This window comes from Chanodichthys erythropterus, chromosome 6, assembly GCF_024489055.1.
Source record: "Chanodichthys erythropterus isolate Z2021 chromosome 6, ASM2448905v1, whole genome shotgun sequence".
NCBI lineage: Eukaryota > Metazoa > Chordata > Actinopteri > Cypriniformes > Xenocyprididae > Chanodichthys > Chanodichthys erythropterus.
In genome coordinates, this window is record NC_090226.1 from 27,937,133 (window position 1) to 27,956,035 (window position 18,903).

At 35.4% G+C, this 18,903-nt stretch overlaps 2 protein-coding genes across 2 annotated transcripts in view; one reads left to right on the top strand and one right to left on the bottom strand.

Moving 5' to 3' along the window:
• Nucleotides 1–5,183, bottom strand: part of ttll7 (tubulin tyrosine ligase-like family, member 7) — a 112,447-nt gene extending 107,264 nt beyond the window's left edge. Inside the window, exon 1 of the mRNA XM_067388538.1 lies at nucleotides 5,052–5,183. The gene's annotated coding sequence lies outside the window, so the exon portion shown is untranslated. The remainder of the gene's footprint in view (nucleotides 1–5,051) is intronic.
• A 1,395-nt stretch (nucleotides 5,184–6,578) lies between these two features.
• On the top strand, nucleotides 6,579–18,890 carry prkacba (protein kinase, cAMP-dependent, catalytic, beta a). The gene is made up of 10 exons (XM_067388539.1): nucleotides 6,579–6,910; nucleotides 8,465–8,526; nucleotides 8,616–8,744; nucleotides 12,582–12,680; nucleotides 12,855–12,937; nucleotides 13,041–13,167; nucleotides 13,284–13,379; nucleotides 13,457–13,579; nucleotides 17,744–17,908; nucleotides 18,012–18,890. The coding sequence occupies exons 1-10, from the start codon at nucleotides 6,739–6,741 to the stop codon at nucleotides 18,135–18,137; spliced, it is 1,182 nt and encodes a 393-aa protein (XP_067244640.1). The 5' UTR covers nucleotides 6,579–6,738; the 3' UTR covers nucleotides 18,138–18,890.
• Nucleotides 18,891–18,903: the final 13 nt, after the last annotated feature.

Here is an 18,903-nt window from a genome sequence, read left to right on the forward strand (position 1 = left end):
ATATTTAAATATTTTAATTGCCTTTGAATGTTCAGATGGATGAGTCACTGCGGCTCAAATATATGTGCTAGACAACAGTATAAAATACAGATCTAAATCTGGAAGATGACTTGTACTGTTATATATCGTCATTATTACCCAGCCCTAAATATAGCTCTATGGTAAAGCAATAAGGCATTTTACACATAAGAGGATGACTAAAACTTATTTGAAACGATGTGTGAAAAGTGCTATCCGCTTGTTAAGTCGTGACGTAAGGAACATCGTTTCCGGGTCCAAGCCTCGACTCGTTTCACTTGAGAATGCCATCGACGGCCATTTATGTGCATAATTTATTCATAATAAACATCAATCATTTTAAAAAGTTAAACATTTTAAATACTTACAGTCTGCACAACATTCACAGATGTCTCAGCTCACAGTGTCACAGAGATTAATATTTTAATGATTTATAAAAGATGAATCATTGTCTGGTCATCTGGAATACTGGTATGGAGATAAAGGTTATAATTATATATATTTTTGTAGTATTACACCACATCGTGTGTGTATATTAGCACCATTTGTTGTTTTCTTGTGGTATGAGATAGAGCGTTAGGACCCGGAAGTGCTGCCGCGTGACGTCAGACTTAACAACCGAATACAATAAATTTAACTTGACTTGACTTGATTATGCACATAATCATGCTTGATTTGTACAACGTACTTGTGTAAAGTACGCTTCAGGCCTTCTCACACCATCACATTTTTTTACCACAGTACTGTGGTGATATGACGGGTGAGTATATCATTACCATGAAATAAAATGTCTATTGTTAGAGACTTTGCTATATTTTATATATCGCAGTATGTATAAATATTGCTCTACTGACACTTCAGAGTGATGAAATGCATGAATGTGAATATAAAGAGCGGGACATGCTTGAGTTATAAGCACAATATATCCTAAAAGGAACTCGGTGCAGTAGAAATTTGTCAACCGGTAGAGATTTTGGACTATCCTCTGTGTCGCTGTCACACTCACGTGAAGTTGCTATGCTGCGCAGTCAATAAAGCATATCATTTGCATGAGTTTTTAAGCATTACCCTTGAAGTGCAATTAGCAGCGAAAGACAACTAATTTCAGCATATGCACACGCTCTCTGAGAGACTGTTTCTCAGCGCGACATGAAGCCGCTGCTCATAGAGCGTGTGAGGACTGAACTGAGTGCTTTTTGCAGCCTAATTGGGCTTGAACCAGTGTTGCCAACTGCTTTCAATTGAAAGTAGCTAAAACTGGTAGCTAAATGTCACTAGATGACATCATAATTGCAAATTCATTGATCTATATAAATGTGAATATAGATCAGTGGGCAAATAAGAATCTAGATAAGGTTTGTCCAAGAAGTTGCTAGATTTGTCCCTAGAAAATAGTATCTCAAAATGCTGACGAGTTTAAATAAGTATTAAATCATTAAAGACGCTTAAGACTTAAAAGTCTTGATATTTGTTCTACATTTAATCTGTCATGATGGTAACTTACAGAATTAATCATAAGGGGACTGACAGAAACAGTGGCTCTGTTTACTTGCAAATCTGTGGTCACTTTGACACATAGGTATGTGTGTTTAACCGTTCAATCTAATCTAGATAAGGTTTGTCCAAGAAGTTGCTAGATTTGTCCCTAAACTTTTGAAAAAAGTCTCAAAAGGGGCAGTGAAGTCACTAAATCTAGTGACAAAATCCCTAAATTGGCAACACTGGCTTGAACGGTTAAACACACATTCCTATGTGTCAAAAAAGTGACCACAGATTTGCAAGTAAACAGAGCCACTGTTTCTGTCAGTCCCCTTGTGATTAATGTCTGTAAATTACCATCATGACAGATTAAATGTAGAACAAATATCAAGACTTTTAAGTCTTAAGCGTCTTTAATGATTTAATACTTATTTAAACTCCTCAGCATTTTGAGATACTATTTTCTACCATTTGGTCCGAGACAGCTGAAGGTCCAAATATTGACTGAAAGCAAAGAGTGGCCCACGAGACCTCATGCCACACACATGTTGTATGTCAGCATGTCCAATGTCACAACTGTCATCTGTGGCTCCAGCATATCAACCAAACTTGCTTGGTCAATAAAACCATAAGATTACCTATTTTGATACTTTACTGATGGAATTATTAATTACAAAATAACTGAATGCTCGATTAATCATCAAAATCATCAGTTGGGTGCTCGATTAACAAAGTAATTGATAGTAACAACCCTACTTTTTATGACCATTATGTAATACATTTGTGTTTTGCTAATAAAAAAAGTCACATTCACATGCTAAATTGTTTAATAAAATGCTTAGTGTATTTAAAACTGCCTATTGATAGATTTCACTCAAGATTTCCAGTGTTTGTATTAAATTAGTCATGCATTGTCAGAAAAAAATTGCAAAAATTATAGCTTGTCACTGGGGTAGTACCCTCAAAGGTACACTTTTGTACCCCTAAAAGTTGCATAATAGTACTTTAGGGTCCCCTTGAAGGGATAGTTCACCCAATATTAGTTTATCATATTCCTCTCCCTCATGACATTCCAAACCTGTATGACTTTCTTTTTTCTGCAGATATTTTGGAATTTTTTTTTTTTTTTTTTTTTTTTACCCTTACAATAGAACTCAAATAAAATGGTAACTAAAACTCTTTGGTTTTGGTTCCTATCCCTTTAAGGTACTAATATGCATCATTTAGTGGTAGATAATAAACAGTACTGTGCCCTAGTGACAATGGACTATATGCACGGGTTACTTCCTGGTTGTAGTTAAGCCAGCTCGAGCACTTCCGGTGAACTGTTAGCTGTTCATTCTGTAGTCGTTGTACATCGACAGAAAACCATCTATGGTTGACTTTTTAATGTTGTATTTATATTTTAATGTAGTTATCACATTTACCTAATTTGCCAATAAACCAGTTTTATTGATTGCAATAAAGACGAAGCTATTGGGACTGTTTAAAAATGCCTTGTCTGTAATTAGACACGCACACACACACATTTTTTCCCAGCACTTCAAATGTTATTTTTAATGTGATGACCACAAACATTATTTGTTCATCCTTCTGAGATTGTCCCCATTGTAAAACCGAACGTTTAAAAATATAGGAAATTTAACATTTGATAGAAAACACTCATCTAAAAATAAAAAAGACAGTACTTAGCATTTTAACCACCAGATGGCGGCAAAGTAGCATTTATTTGCGCACATAGCCATTTCCTCTAAACGTTTTTCACTTCGTTTTTGACTAAATATTAAACATTAAAAAAAATAACTAGGTTTAAAATACATTTTGTCAATGTGAAGTATGAAATACTCACAAAATCTTATGAAAAACAATAACTTTTATTGTGAATTACACAGAAAGCGAGCACCGTGCTCTCCCTTTGTAATCACAGCAGCTGTCAGTCAGTGCAGCGCAAGATCAATGATTTCAGCACACTTGTGAAAACACACATTTATTCAATTAATCTAACTAAAGTGCACAATAAATATTTAATTTTTGAAGCTTTTTTTTCACATAAAAGTGTGAAAACTAATGGTCGAATTGAATTTAGCCGAGGAGGAACATTGAGGTACGTCTTTATTTATTTATTTTTTATGCTGTCTTGCGTTTGAATAACTAAATTAATGCTATGCCACACTATTTGAGTGACTATATTCTGATTATAAACTAAGTATTACACTACTGATGCTCAACACACCAGCAAATGACATCTCACCGGAAGTTTTCGAGCTGGCTTATATTAATGCGGAAGTTCTAAAGAACGCTCCGTGCATATAGTCCATTAGTATATCATGTAAAATACTATTTTCATAGATTAAGCAATGAGAAAAGATTCCCACCTCTGATAAACCAAATATGTGAAGTAAAATACTATTTTCATAGATTAAGCAATGAGAAAAGACTCCCACCTCTGATAAACCATGTGTGAAGTCACACTAAGCGTGGGGTGTTAAGTTTTGTGTACGTTTCTAAAATTAGGGCACAGCTCTTAGACATGGACATATATGTCTCCTTGGCAACATACTAACCACACCAGTTTTACTTACAGTATGCAAGAAAAAAAAAATCCCTGGCCATACAGATAGATAACAACCACCAGTAACTTCAAAAGCTCCTACTCTGGACAATGCATAACCAAAAATGTTTACTGAAACAGTGAACCAATGAGCAGACAACATCTCCTAGAAACTATTGTCTTCCATGAACAGAAGACTTCAGTGATGTAATCTGCTGTTAGACTTGAATCACTGCTCTGTTACAGTATAGAGCTCATGGCACCCTCTCAACAAACATTATATGAGGTCTACTGCTAAGAAGTCTAGAGGCTGTGGCATGAGATAGATAGATAGATAGATAGATAGATAGATAGATAGATAGATAGATAGATAGATAGATAGATAGATAGATAGATAGATAGATAGATAGATAGATAGATAGATAGATAGATAGATAGATAGATACTGATCTTTTGTTCTTCTGGCTCATGTGCACAGGTCAGCTCATAATCATTATGTGATGGAAATGTTGGCCTGTGAGTAGGCCACATATAATGAGGATGCAAAGACCAGATCTGCATCCAAACACCTGTATTGTCTTTCTTAGTCAAAGTTAAATACAGTGTGCTCTGCACTGTCATGTGATTCATTTGCCTCTGATTTCTCTGCAATATCCACTGATGCAAGGAGGCCCAGATGATAATAAAACACCGGTACTGCACTGCCAGGGTTTATGCAGCTGTTCATCCAAACTGCACAACGGAAATTGCAAACAATTCTTAGGTTATACTGCATGTTATTAAAGTGACAAATGATCATTATTTATAAACAGCAGATGCGGATGCGATTAGAGAGATGCAGAGATACGCCGCATACTGATACAAGACAGCCTGATAGCTAACGGACACTGAGCCCAAGCCATTTAATAATTATATGTCAATAACATTATTATTTTGTATAAACTGTGTGACCATTGTGATCAGATCAATGATGATGAAAATGAGAAGGTTTTGAGTAAATTACCTAAACACGGGCTGCTGTCTCTCTGTCTGCGATGATGTCGCTGTTCCTCGCTTTTTTCTGTTTCTTTGTGTATAAATCTTATGTTTGACCTTAATGAATATTATTTTATTTTAACATTTCACTTAAATGTTTGACTTTGAATGAAAGCCCCCAATCTGCTCTGTATGTTGTCCAGTTACCGCAAGTGTACGATGAAGATGGACTGATCTATTTCTCAAATAGGGGCGCATGGACTGCATGCTTTTTACACACTAACAATAACACAATATAATTTAACCACAGTTTGGAATTTTTTATTGCCTATACAATTTGTAAAATTACTGTTTCATCTCTACATGATTAAGAGGCATGCTTTCGCGTTTATGTTTACTGTTGATTGACCATAATTCCCCACTGTAAAATACATGGACTCTTCCGGAGCGCACGGATTCTTAGCAACAAACCAATGTTTCCATCCGGGTTCTTATTCAGATGCCTAATATTAAGAAGCTAATAATAAAGATTATACATTTCCTATTTCAAAGTAAATAAATAATCACATTGCCCATATGATGTTATTACATGAATCTAACATAGAAATCAATCTATGAACCAAATTAGATTTTTAAGCATTTTCCACTGTGTTTAGGCTACTGTGACATGCTAGTTTAAAATGAAAAAGTGACCTAAAAATGACAGTAAATAAAACACCGCTACACTTTACTTTTTGTATTTAAATGTTAATATTTAAACAAATATTGATTAAATGGTCATGTGGCTTGTCCTTTGTCAACCTATTACCAATTTTGTAACACTGTTGTCTGAAAGATATTTTAATCAGACCATTAGTCAAGTGAATTTGAATAAAGTGGCTAATTAATGTAGATAGCATAAATGTTGTACCAAAATACTAAAAAGTGTTTCATCATTGATGTTTATATTCCGTGTGCTCTCCGCTTGATGGCGCCACGACTTAACCGTTCGTTATTTCACCTCTATTTTCTTTTGTTTGTGAAGGTGTCACCAGTGCACCATTTTTTTTTTTTTTTTTTTTTTTTTTTTTTGAGTTAATGTTAACAAATCCATATGCTTCGAATAAAAGCATTTACCACAAAGGTCTGATGAAGATATTTTGAAGGATATATGGCTAACCAAACAGTTGACGGACCCCGTTGACTTCCATGTTATACCCATCAACTGTTTGGTTACCAACATTCTTCAATATCTTCTTTTGTTTTCAGCAGAGGAAATACATGAATTCAGGTTTAGAACAGCTTGATGATGAGTAAATGATGACAGAATTTTCATTTTTGGGTGAACTATCCCTTTCACTGCAACTCTTGTCTTTTCTTAGAATAAGTAAAAGATTTCTACAGGTATGTATTGACAAGTTATCTCTCAGTGGGAATCAATAGCCTACATTCTCCCTGTGGTGGCCTTTGGAACCTCAGAGTGTCTTTTTGTTTTTATCCACTGTTTTGGGTGTTGAGCAAAGGGCCTGATGATCTGTATTTACTTCTTCATTAACACATACTCTAACAGGAAGTATAACTATCTCAGTTGGTGGTAAGACAAAGACTCACTATGTTAATCTAGACTTGCAAACAGGAAATGACTATGACTTCTCTGTGCTTCAGAGACACTAGTTGAAGAGCATTGTGGTTATCAACCAGTTTGAGACTTTCCTTCTGTATGAACAGTGCGTGTGATGGCCCAGACAAAAGACCCGAACTTTGGGCAGTCAACAGGCTCTGCCCTTCAGAAACTGGACACGTTAGCTAGCCGATTTTTTCACAAATATCGGAAAGGGAACCAGGAGAAAGGACTAGAGAATGAGGGGCCACATGTGTCAGAGTACACTGGCCTTTGGGATGCAGCAAGTAAGTCTAAGCCTTTTCAGAGATGTATATATATTAAATATCTCATTATTATTTTTAAGAAATGACCTAATAAGTGTTGTTTCAATGTACTTGAATCCTGCTTTCTTATACTGGCTCACTCTTGATATTAACTCATTGCATATAGTTATATAAGTTATAACTATGCAATATAACTATATGCTATATTTCTGATTAATTTTCTCAACCATTATAGATTGAATGTTCTAATGTGATGAAGGGTTTTTTATTATTATTGTAATTATCTGATGAGTGCAGAGTAAAATGTTTTAGCTTTGTCAAATGCATATATTTTTGTACACTTTGATAGTTGTCAGACGTTTTGTGGTTTTAACAGGAAGAGATCATTTTGCTTCCCACAGCCAGCAAACAAACCTGAAGTTTCACTTCAGTGAAAAGTGGATGATAAAAAAGTACATTAAGTTTGTTATGTTTCCTTTTAATTTGTAACAGATCTGATAGTAGGCTGCCTTGCACACAGCTATCACGGTGTACCTGCTGTATTTCTCATCACAACAATCTCGGTTGCACTGAAATTGCAACATAACCAAATTCACAACTGTTACATCTGACAAACATGCAAATCAAATGTTATGTTCAGATGGAAGAACAGTTCATGTTTTGCAGAACAGTACAGTTTGCAAACAAATGCATTGTAAATGCATTGTTATTATGTCTTATGTCATTTCTCATTCTGCCACATTTTTCTTTATTAATTTGTTGTTTACAATTGTCAGACGAAATATACTTTCCATAATCTCTCTGGAAAAAGTGTATAGGCGGCCTACAGGAAACTGAGTGTAGCTAGAACCATGTCTTTGATTGACCAACCAGATTAAAAGATGGTTATTAAATTAAATGATTAGTCACTATAACAGAATCTCTGTTGCTGCAAACATGGAATGGCAATTTTTTCTATATTTAGTGCTCCTGTGCAATAACATGTTTGCTTTTGTATTTTGCACCTTTAAAACTCTTTGGCTGGACTTTATTCAGTTTTAGCTGAACTTTTTATTAACATGAAATAGTCTCAATTCAAATACTCTGTGTAGCAGGAACCTACGAAGTGAATATCCAAAAAAGCAACTGATATATTTGCATTCACTTGCTAGCAAAAGCACACACTCTTTAAATATTTTAATTTTTATTATGTCTAACATTTGGTGTTGGCAGAAAGTGCACTGACTCTACTGCCGTTTGATGTTTCCTGCCTTTTTTTTTTTTTCTCATCTTGCTCAAAAACATAGAATAACGTTTAATTTCAACATTTATTCTTGTCATCCAATCCCTTGCAAAGCATGCTGGAAGCTAGATACCCTCTGGCCAGGGGATGCTAACAGAATAATTAATATATACAGTAACTAGAACCAATTTAAATGCATTAGCTTCTGTTTTACAAATTGAAGTTAATTGCACACATTAAAATTAAGTTAACAAAATGTTCTAGTTTTATTCCAAACAAAGCAATTTATTGTTTATCTTAAAATCATGCTTTGAACAATCCTTTGCCAATTGTCTGTAATCTGCTCTGTTTAGTGAAAGAATACTTGGCAGAAGCCAAAGAAGATTTTTTGAAAAAATGGGAGTGTCCGCCACAGGTATGGGAGCTTTATTACTGTAAACATGAAAGTCAAAGTCTGTTTTCTCCAGCAGAACTAATTGTTGACTTCTGCCTTTGGATCTGCAGAGCACATCATGTCTGGATGACTTTGACAGGCTGAAAACTCTTGGGACTGGATCTTTTGGAAGAGTCATGCTAGTCAAGCACAGACAGTCGGCACAATACTATGCTATGAAGATTCTGGACAAGGAAAAAGTGAGTATTCTATATATCCTCCTGCAGGACCCAACAATTGCTATTTGTCAACAAGACATTTGTTTTTGTTAATTCCTCAGAGACATATTGTTTAATCCAGTCACGTCTCTTACATCCTGGGCTTCTCCAGGATTATGATTTTACAGTGAAGACACTGAATCATTCATTGTCTTCTGAAGGGAACATCCACTGTTTAAAACAAACAAACAAAAAAAAAACAATAAGGTTGGTCTGTGATTCAAGTCGAGTCACTTTTATTTAATATAGCGCTTTATACAATACAGATTGTTTCAAAGCAGCCATTCAGTGATAAGGAAAATTATGATTCAATGATATAAGCAGAATTCAATTCTGCTGTAAAGCAGCTCTGAAAAGACAATAGTAAACAGTCTTTATTCAGTTGAAATCAGTTTAGTGTTCATTCACTTCATTTCAATGACTATGTAAAGTTCATAATTTATGGAATGAGTTCAGTTTACTATAAAGCAGCTCTGGAGAAAACGGTGATGTCATCATTCAGCTCAGTTCAGTTGTCATCTAATAGTGTCAATGCAGTCAAATCAATAATATTGCTGTATATTAAGTGTTCCCAACTAAGCAAGCCAGAAATGACATTGGCAATGAACCCAAACTCCATCGGTGACAGAAAAAATAAATAAATCTTGAGAAAAACCAGGCTCATTCGGGCTCATTGACACAAGTCAGCATTCAGAATACTTCATCCAGTCCTTCTGCTTGAAGATCGAGGTACATCATAGAGGGAGGAGGATTTGAATCTGGCCATATGATCAGTGCCCATTCACACCAAAAATGATAACTGAAAAGATAACTGAAGAGTTCATTTGCAAAAACCGATAAACGCCATTTTAAAAAAAAATGAACTAAGTACTGTGCATTATTCTCCATATATAGCACGTTCTGTACCCTAAATCCATTTTGTCAGAAGAGCCGGTTTTTCCCACTTTCAGGCATCGCAAGCAGAAACCGACAAGCGCCCTTGTTTGTGTACAGACAGAAACCGATAAGTCCGTTTTAGCAAATCAGCGCGCAGTATTCAGGTCAGGTGAGAGGGCTTCTAGTCACTTCAAAAAGACGCGCTAGCTGAGGAAAGTTTTATCAAAGCTCACTAAAAGTGATCGAGGATTTATGATTTCGACTCCTGTAAGTCCTTGTACACCATACACGACTTACATGCTGAAAAATTGGTTGTCCTTTTGCTTGTGTGTGTGTGTGTGTGTGTGTGTGTGTGTGTGTGTGTGTGTGTGTGTGTGTGTGTGTGTGTGCGCGCGCGCACGTGCGTGTGTGGATGAGTGCGTGTGTGTGTACTTGTGTGCCGATCTGTGTGTGTGTGTGTGTGTGTGTGTGTGTTTGAGAGAGAGAGAGAGCGTGTGTGTGTGTGTGTGTGTGTGTGTGTGTGTGCCGATCTGTTTGTTTGTGTGTGTGTGTGTGTGTGTGTGTGCGCGCGTGGGTGGGTGGGTGGGTGTGTGTGTGCGCGCTTGTGTGCACATGTGTGTTTGAGAGTGTTTTAAATGCAATTACTTGGGTTTTGTTTAACTATGAAACATGAAATGTGGAGTTATCTGCTTTTGCAAAAAAAAACGACTGTTGGAGTTATCTGCTTTTGCTAAAAAACAAACTTTTAATATATATATAAAACATACTTTCAATGAATTTTATTTTTTTAATTTACCTGTATTTTTTAGAGTTATCATTTCTTAATCAAAACAGCCCAACTGCAGATTGATTGTTATTACTTGAAATGCACAATAAAAAAAACATGATTTGTGAGAATTCATAAAAATGGAGTTATCTGTTTTTGCAAATAAACTCTTCATATAGTGATATTAGAGTTCACACCAATGAACACTAATGTTCTGTTTATTATGAGCGTGTGCTGCCGTTATTTCGTCTGCGGCAAATTTTTTATCATTCATTAACTGGAGTAAAAAAATGTTTCCTCTGTGTCATTATCATTATAACTGGATATATACTTCCCTATTCTTATAGAATTAGAACAATCATTAAAACTTTATAGTTGTGGTGTGAACTTCAATAAACTTGCATTTTGCACATTACTCATGCAAATATTACTAACTGTAGACCTTTCCACTAAACAATCTCAGCTTGCTTAATTTGTGTAATGCCAGTGGCACAACCTCAAAGTTATATAGGGTTACTTCTAAGCACCAAATCAACCATAAAGAATTTAATCATTAAAATTGAAGAAACTTTACCACTTTATACATTTTCCCAGTCTAAACGTTACAAACTAAAATCGATGGACACTTTACTATCCCATGAGGCCACGGGAGAGGATTTTTGAATGGCAGTGAAGTGATGCAACTGATGCTGGTAGGTCACATGACAGTAACAAAATGACAGATGTAGTATGTCCAAAGTTCATTCATACTACATGAGCGTTTTTAATGGTCGAGAAAGTAATTTCAAATTCAAATCTAGTACCTAATCAGATATGATTTCGGACTCACCGTTTATGCATTGTTATTTCCTGTTTCCTTGATTGTCGTGGTTTCATCTGTTGTCATAGTTACTCATTGTTTGATTGATTACATCCACCTGCTCCTTGTTTAGTTCATCATTATCTCTTGTGTTGGCCCTCAGCTTGTCCAGTTCTTTGTCTTGTGTTGTTGATTTTGTCATGTGTTTCTCCTGCGATCTTCTTCATTGTTTCTCTTGTGGATTATCATCTTTGTTTTTGTTTATAATAACAGTGCTGCATTTAGATCCCTCCTCATCTCATTTTGCTTGAGTGGCCGTAACAAAAATGAGCATGTTTTCTTTTCTTTTCTTTTTTTTTTTTTCTTTTTTTACATACATACTTGTACTCAATTTCCTACAGAGTCCTGATATTCTCTGTAGAGGATATAAACCAAAAGTGAATTTTTTTTTTTTTTTTTTATGTTTCTTAAACATTGAATTTACTTGATTATCATTTTGGAATTTCAGGAATTTCAAAAACAGGTCAAATGTCACAGTTTAAATTGAGTCTGGCTGGTCTAGTAAAATGGTACAAATTTATTTACAGAGCAGAGAGGAAACTGAAACTTCCTCTGCTGACAGGATCAAACCACACTGAGCTATGATGTTTCCTCTGATGAGTGTCATGTAATCATACTGTTTGAGTGGCCATTTACACAACACCATTTTCAACTAAAAATAGAAAACTTGTTATGCGTTTTAGCTATTCATAAAACACTGTAATAACACATTGCTGAGAGGATTGAGCTGGCAAAAGGGGACAAATACAATGCATGTTTGTTCATATGTAAGTGACTCCTATGTGACAAATAAGAAGAAAAAGCAAAATGTGTTGTGAATGAATGACTATTATGGGTAAGAGACATCATGTCTGGATCGAGCTGCTTTTTCTTCTTGAATTTAAATGGCAAACAGTCACTGTAAAAATCAGTATTTTTAAACCACAAGTATTACTTTGCTTGATGGTGTTTTTACATAGAAATACAACAAGGCTAAAGATGTTTTGTTTTATTTTTCGAAAACATTTATGTAGCTAATGAGAATCCATTAAATTTAACATCTTAAGAGAATTCAGTTTACTTAAAAGGGAATTTTTTTTTCAACGTAAAAAAGAACTTTATAACTATAGTATAATTAAAGCAACCAATTAGGTTTATTAAATAAGAAAGAAAAAAATATTTTACAATATGTTTTGGGACTAGAAATGTATCCCCCTTGTACATTAAAATATTATAATAAAAATGATATTTTGTTTAGAATTTTGAATTTTTGAAAAGTTTGTTTTTGTTTCATATTATTATTATATTTTTTTAATCCCTGCTTTTGATGATTTTTCAGGTGGTGAAGCTCAAACAGGTAGAACACACATTAAATGAGAAGAAAATATTACAAGCAGTGTCCTTTCCTTTCCTTGTGAAGCTGGAATTTGCTTTTAAGGTAAAGGAGCAATTTATATTGAGAAGAAAGACAATGTCGAAGTGTGCATTTGTTGCAAGTGGGATTGGCTGGGCTAAAGCTACTGCAAAAATTCAAATTCTATTACATAAAAAATAAATTAATTGCATTTCAGAGCATTAAGGTTTTCATGTTAATTAATTAATCCCTTAACAGGATCATTCAAATTTATACATGGTCATGGAATATATCCAAGGCGGTGAGATGTTCTCACATCTGAGACGGATTGGAAGATTCAGGTGAACAGCTTAAAAACTAGTTAATAAAAACTCTTTATTATGTGCTTTTAGCCATCTTCCTTTCTTTATAAGTGAAATAACAATGTTTTTTTTCCCCTTATAGTGAGCAGAATGCACGTTTCTACGCTGCTCAGATTGTTCTGACGTTCGAGTATCTTCATACTCTAGACCTCATCTACAGGGACCTAAAACCTGAAAACTTGCTCATTGATCATCAGGGATACATCCAGGTGTGCCAATCATTTGGCTGCTGGTCTTCCAATAAAATGTTACCTTCACTTCACTTCACTTTATACATTATTTTAATTTTCTTCATCCATAACTCTTATATTTGAATGTGATTAAGGTAACAGACTTTGGCTTTGCCAAACGAGTCAAAGGCAGAACTTGGACATTGTGTGGTACGCCAGAGTACCTGGCACCAGAGATCATTCTCAGCAAGGTAAGAAAGCACAGCAATAGTTCTTACTCATTTAGGAGTTCAATGAGATCTCAGCGTTTTCTCTTTTACTTTGTTAGGGCTACAACAAAGCTGTTGACTGGTGGGCATTGGGTGTTCTGATCTATGAAATGGCTGCTGGATATCCACCTTTCTTCGCTGATCAACCAATTCAGATCTATGAGAAAATCGTATCTGGCAAGGTCAGAAGAATTTCACAATTTCAAGAAAAAAAAAAAAAAAAAATTAAAAACATCAGTGTGTTTAACACTGAAAAATTGAAGAAATGTGATTCACAAAATGTATTATTCTGGGTAGCTGACAGAATTTTTCTTTGCTTATAGCTAAGGTGTTCTGAGTGGCTGTTTGCACATTTTTAGCACATTAGTAATTATCGGTAGAATACCTTCTTGGTGTTGGTCCTATATATTTTTTATATCATAACTTCTATTTATTTTCCACTAATTGGATTGATTCATCAGTTCTGTCAGACTAAGGCTGGAAAACATGGTGAATGTGATTTCACCAAGTACAACATTTTCCTGGATCAACATCTTTGCTGACCCTTGAACAACATTCAATGAACCAATCAGATTTTAGGGGACAGGTTTACAGTTTATGTCAAGTTTAGGCTTACAACCAGGGTTAGATGCTTCTACATCACTGTTATTCACCTATCATTTCCCTCTGATTTTAGGGATAACTTATGGGTAGGGTTAGGTTTAGGGGTAGGGTTATGACTGTTTTTGGACAAGAATGTTCTTCCAGGATCAACAAAATATGTCTTACTTTGCAAAATCATGGCAACCAGAATACATTGTAGGACTTTTAAAATCTGAAAATCATACACTAAACGACCTGGATCACACACTACCAGACTTCCAAGTCGTTCTGAACAATATACTTATGCAGAAATGTTTGCCTCAATGTTAGATGATGCATGACAAATGGTAACAATATGTGTTTTAAAATCTGCTCGAAATATCAAACATGTTTGATATATACTATGACTGGATAAGACAAACTATGCTCATATTAAAAAAGCTGCACCCTTCGGAGGTCACATTTGTTGTCTGCATAGTGCATACATGTCTCATTTCAGAAAAAGAACCACTATAAAATTCTTACTTTTCTGAAATGAAGCAGCCTCAGTAACTTATGCGGCTGGCAAGTGAGACCTTCGGAGGATGCAACCTTCCAAAGACACAGCAGCAAATCTGCACATTAGGTCTGAATTTCAGTGACTAGCGTTGTCTAATCCAGACTGTAAATTGTGGGGAAAATCTGGGCAAAATTCATGTAGTGTATTCCAGATTTTAGCTATTTAATTACAGCGCGTGCCTAAAACCCCTGCAAACCACAATGCAAAAAATTACTAACAGTCAGAAAGATTCTCAGAGACTTCTGTTTGGCTAAACAATAGTGTTTTTGTGCTATTCACAGTCTATGTCTGTCTCAGAGATGTTTGATTGATTTCTCAGGACACTCATTTCATATCTGTCAGACAGAAGGGAAATTTTAGTAATTTAATTGGTTACAAAACCTTTATACTGCTACTATTTTTTTTTTCTTAAAGTAATAGTTCACCCAACACCCAAAAAATGAAAATTATCCCATAATTTACTCACCCTCAAGCCATCCTAGGTGTATATTACTTTATTCTTTCAGCTAAACACAATCACAGTTATATTAAATAATATCCTGGCTCTTCCCAGCTTTGTAATGGCATTGAATATAGTGGCCAAGTTTTTGAAGCTCCAAAAAGCGCATCAATCCATCATAATCCATATGACTCCAGTGCGTTCAAAAAAGAGTCGCGTTCCAGCGGAAGGGTGACCTCTGGCCCGACGTATGGCATGACCGCGTACTAGCGTAAGCTTAGGTGAGAACTGATGACCACGGAAGCATGGAGGATAGATTAAAACAAAACAAGAAGTTTTAAAGAAAAATGTTGGAGCATTTTGATATAATAGAAGAGGAGCTATGTCATATGTCGGGTCAGAGGTCACCCTTCCACCTGAACTGGACTCTCTCATGAACGTGCGTACGGCCATTGCCAGAAGCCAGTGTATATAGTTTATAAAGTTTTAAATGTGGATAATTTCTTACAAAAACTTTTCACTTCACTTCAGAATGCATTTATTATCCCACTGGAGTCGTATGGATTACTTTCATGATGGATGGATGCGCTTTTTGGAGCTTCAAAAACTCTTCAATGCCATTACAAAGCTAGGAAGAACTTTATATTATATTTTATAATATGATTATCGCCGGCTGAAAGAAGAAACTCATATACACCTAGGATGGCTTGAGGGTGAGTAAATTATGAGATAATTTTCATTTTTGGGTTACCTATCCCTTTAATCAGTATTAAAAACAACATATATTTAGTTAAAATTTTTTAGTGAGGTTAAAGGGTTAGTTCACCCAAAAATGAAAATTCTGTCATTTATTACTCACCCTCATGTCGTTCCACACCCATAAGACCTTCGTTCATCTTCGGAACACAAATTAAGATATTTTTCATAAAATCCGATGGCTCAGCGAGGTCTGCATTGCTAGCAAGATAATTAACACTTTCAGATGCCCAGAAAGCTACTAAAGACAGTTCATGTGACTACAGTGGTTCAACCTTAATGTTATGAAGCAACGAGAATACTTTTTTTTTGCGCCAGAAAAACAAAATGACGACTTTATTCAACAAAATCTAGTGATGGGTGATTTCAAAACACTGCTTCATGAAGCTTCGAAGCTTTACGAATCTTTTGTTTTGTATCATTGGTTCAGAGCGTGTATCAAACCCCCAAAGTCACACTTATGATGTAACGAAGCCTGATTTACTGAAATCACGTGACTTTGGCAGTTTGATATTACAGTCACCTTTACAGTAATTTGTTTTTCTTCTATGGACAATGTGAATAGATTTATTTTAAGATACATTTGTATATATGCTGTAAAGATCATGCTGTACAATTTTGGGACCAATTATTTTGACATTGAATAAAAGAAAATGATTTACTTTGCCTTTTAATGTCCAATTCTAAGTGTCAAGTGTTATCAGTAGCCTATTTATGTAGGTTATGTGAACGATTTTACTTCCCAATTAAGCCCTATGCAAATATATATACCTACTACTACCTAATATATACCTACTACACATACATGTTAAAGCATTTTAGCTGGTGTTAGAAGCCTGTTGTAACAAATTTGATTGCATTTTTTTTTAACAAGAATTGCAGAATTGCGGAGAAAAATGCATTTGTTTTTGTGAAATATTTTGTGAAATATTTTTTCTATCCTGAATAAAAATCAACTGGAATTGGTGGTAAAACAGCCTATTTTTCAATGTGTGTAACATAGCTTTGACAGTTTGATTCTGTCACGAATGGGAGGCTCAGGCAGGAGATCCAAGTGCAGCGTTTATTTACAGTGAGGATGGTCGTACAGGCAGAGTTAATCAGGGGCAAACAGGAACAGCAAAGGACAGGCAGGGACGACGTCAGGGTACAGGCGGTAGGTCAAAAGGCAGGCAGATATCGATCATAGAACAGGAAACAATAAACAATCCAGGGGTCCAAAGGCAAGCAGCAGAGAATCAACACAGGAAACAGACAAGGTCGGGAACAGAAAGGCAAACAGGGAAAAACGCTCAGAAATTGCAACATGAATGTTAAACAATACTTCGCGGTGAGGTGGTGTGAGTGGAAGTCCTTTATAGTCCTGATAATGAGCAGCAGCTGGGTGTGGTGATTAGTGATTAGTGTTAAGTGTGTGCAGGTGAGTGGCAGAGAGGATGATGGGAGATGTAGTCCGGGAACTGACAGGAACAGACGGTGATCATGACAGATACACACTCCGAACCACTGATTCGAAAGAAAATATTTGTAAAGCTTTGAAGCTTCATGAAGCAGTGTTTTGAAATCGCCCATCACTAGATATTGTTGAATAAAGTTGTTATTTTTATTTTATTTTATTTATTTTTTTTGCCACAAAAAAGTATTCTTGTTGCTTCATAACATTAAGGTTGAACCACTATAGTCACATGAACTGTTTTAAATATGTCTTTAGTTGCTTTCTGGGCATCTGAAAGTGTTAATTATCTTGCTGGCAATGGAGGCCTCACTGAGCCATCGGATTTTATCAAAAATATCTTGATTTTTGTTCCGAAGATGAACAAAGGTCTTACGGGTGTGGAACGAAATGGAGGGTGAGTAGATATAATTTTCATTTTTGAGTGAACTAACCCTTAAATTAGGTTCTAGAGATGTTTTCAACATTTGCTGACTTCTACAACAATGGGGGATTTTTAACATAATTAGTGATTGGATAAATATCAAATAACAGATGTGAATATTTGATTTCCATAGGTACGATTCCCCTCTCACTTCAGTTCAGACCTGAAGGATCTTCTGCGCAATCTGCTGCAGGTGGACCTCACAAAGCGCTTTGGCAATTTGAAAAATGGAGTCAGTGACATCAAAAACCACAGATGGTTTGCTACGACAGACTGGATTGCAATCTATGAGAAGAAGGTGTGTCCTCTTTTTCTTTAACACCTTTCAGGTTTCAAATTTTTGATTGGTTCTTAAGAACTGCTCTTTTGCATTCTGGTTCATTTCTTCATGAATTTTACAGGTTGACGCTCCCATCATACCGAAGTGCAGAGGGCCCGGAGACACAAGTAACTTTGATGATTATGATGAGGAAGACATACGGGTGTCTGTCACAGAGAAATGTATAAAGGAGTTCTTGGAGTTCTAGGGCATCTGTAAAAGCTTTAGTAGGAGTTCCTGGGTCTTGTTCTGGTCTTCTTATCTTTTTTTTTTTTTTTTTTTTTTTTTTTATGATTAAATTTAATGTTTTTACTTGAATATGTTAATTAATTTATAAAATGAATAAAGACTATTTTTTAGTTTTTTTTTTTCTTTGTTTCTTTTACCCACTTTATGGAATACTGCTCCATTTCCCCCCTGTCTGTTACACATTAAAGAAAAGTATAAAGAAAAGTTCAGTATTATGTGATATGTGAAAAAAGCAGAACGTTTTCTGTGATGGGTAGGTTTAGGGATAGGGGTGTGTGTGTGTGTGTGTGTGTGTGTGTGTGTGTGTGTGTGTGTGTGTGTGTGTGTGTGTGTGTGTGTGTGTGTGTGTGTGTGTGTGTGTGTGTGTGTGTGTGTGTGTGTGTGTGTGTGTGTGTGTGTGTGTGTGTGTGTGTGTGTGTGCGTGTGTGTGTGTGATATCTGTAGAATGTATATGCTGAAGAAAGCCTGTGGCTGTTCTGAAATATGAAAAGGTAAATAACGTACAATGTAAAAATGTATACAGCTCAATCATGTATGATCCTGATATTGCATCTGAAGTCTTAAACTGTTCTGAAATTGAAAAAAAAAAAAAAAAAACTTCAATTTGTTCACCTTTACAGAAATTTGTTTTTCTTTTATGGACCATGTGAATAGATTAATTTTAAGAGAAATGTTTATATATGCTGTAAAGATCATGCTGTACAATTTTGGGACCAATTATTTTG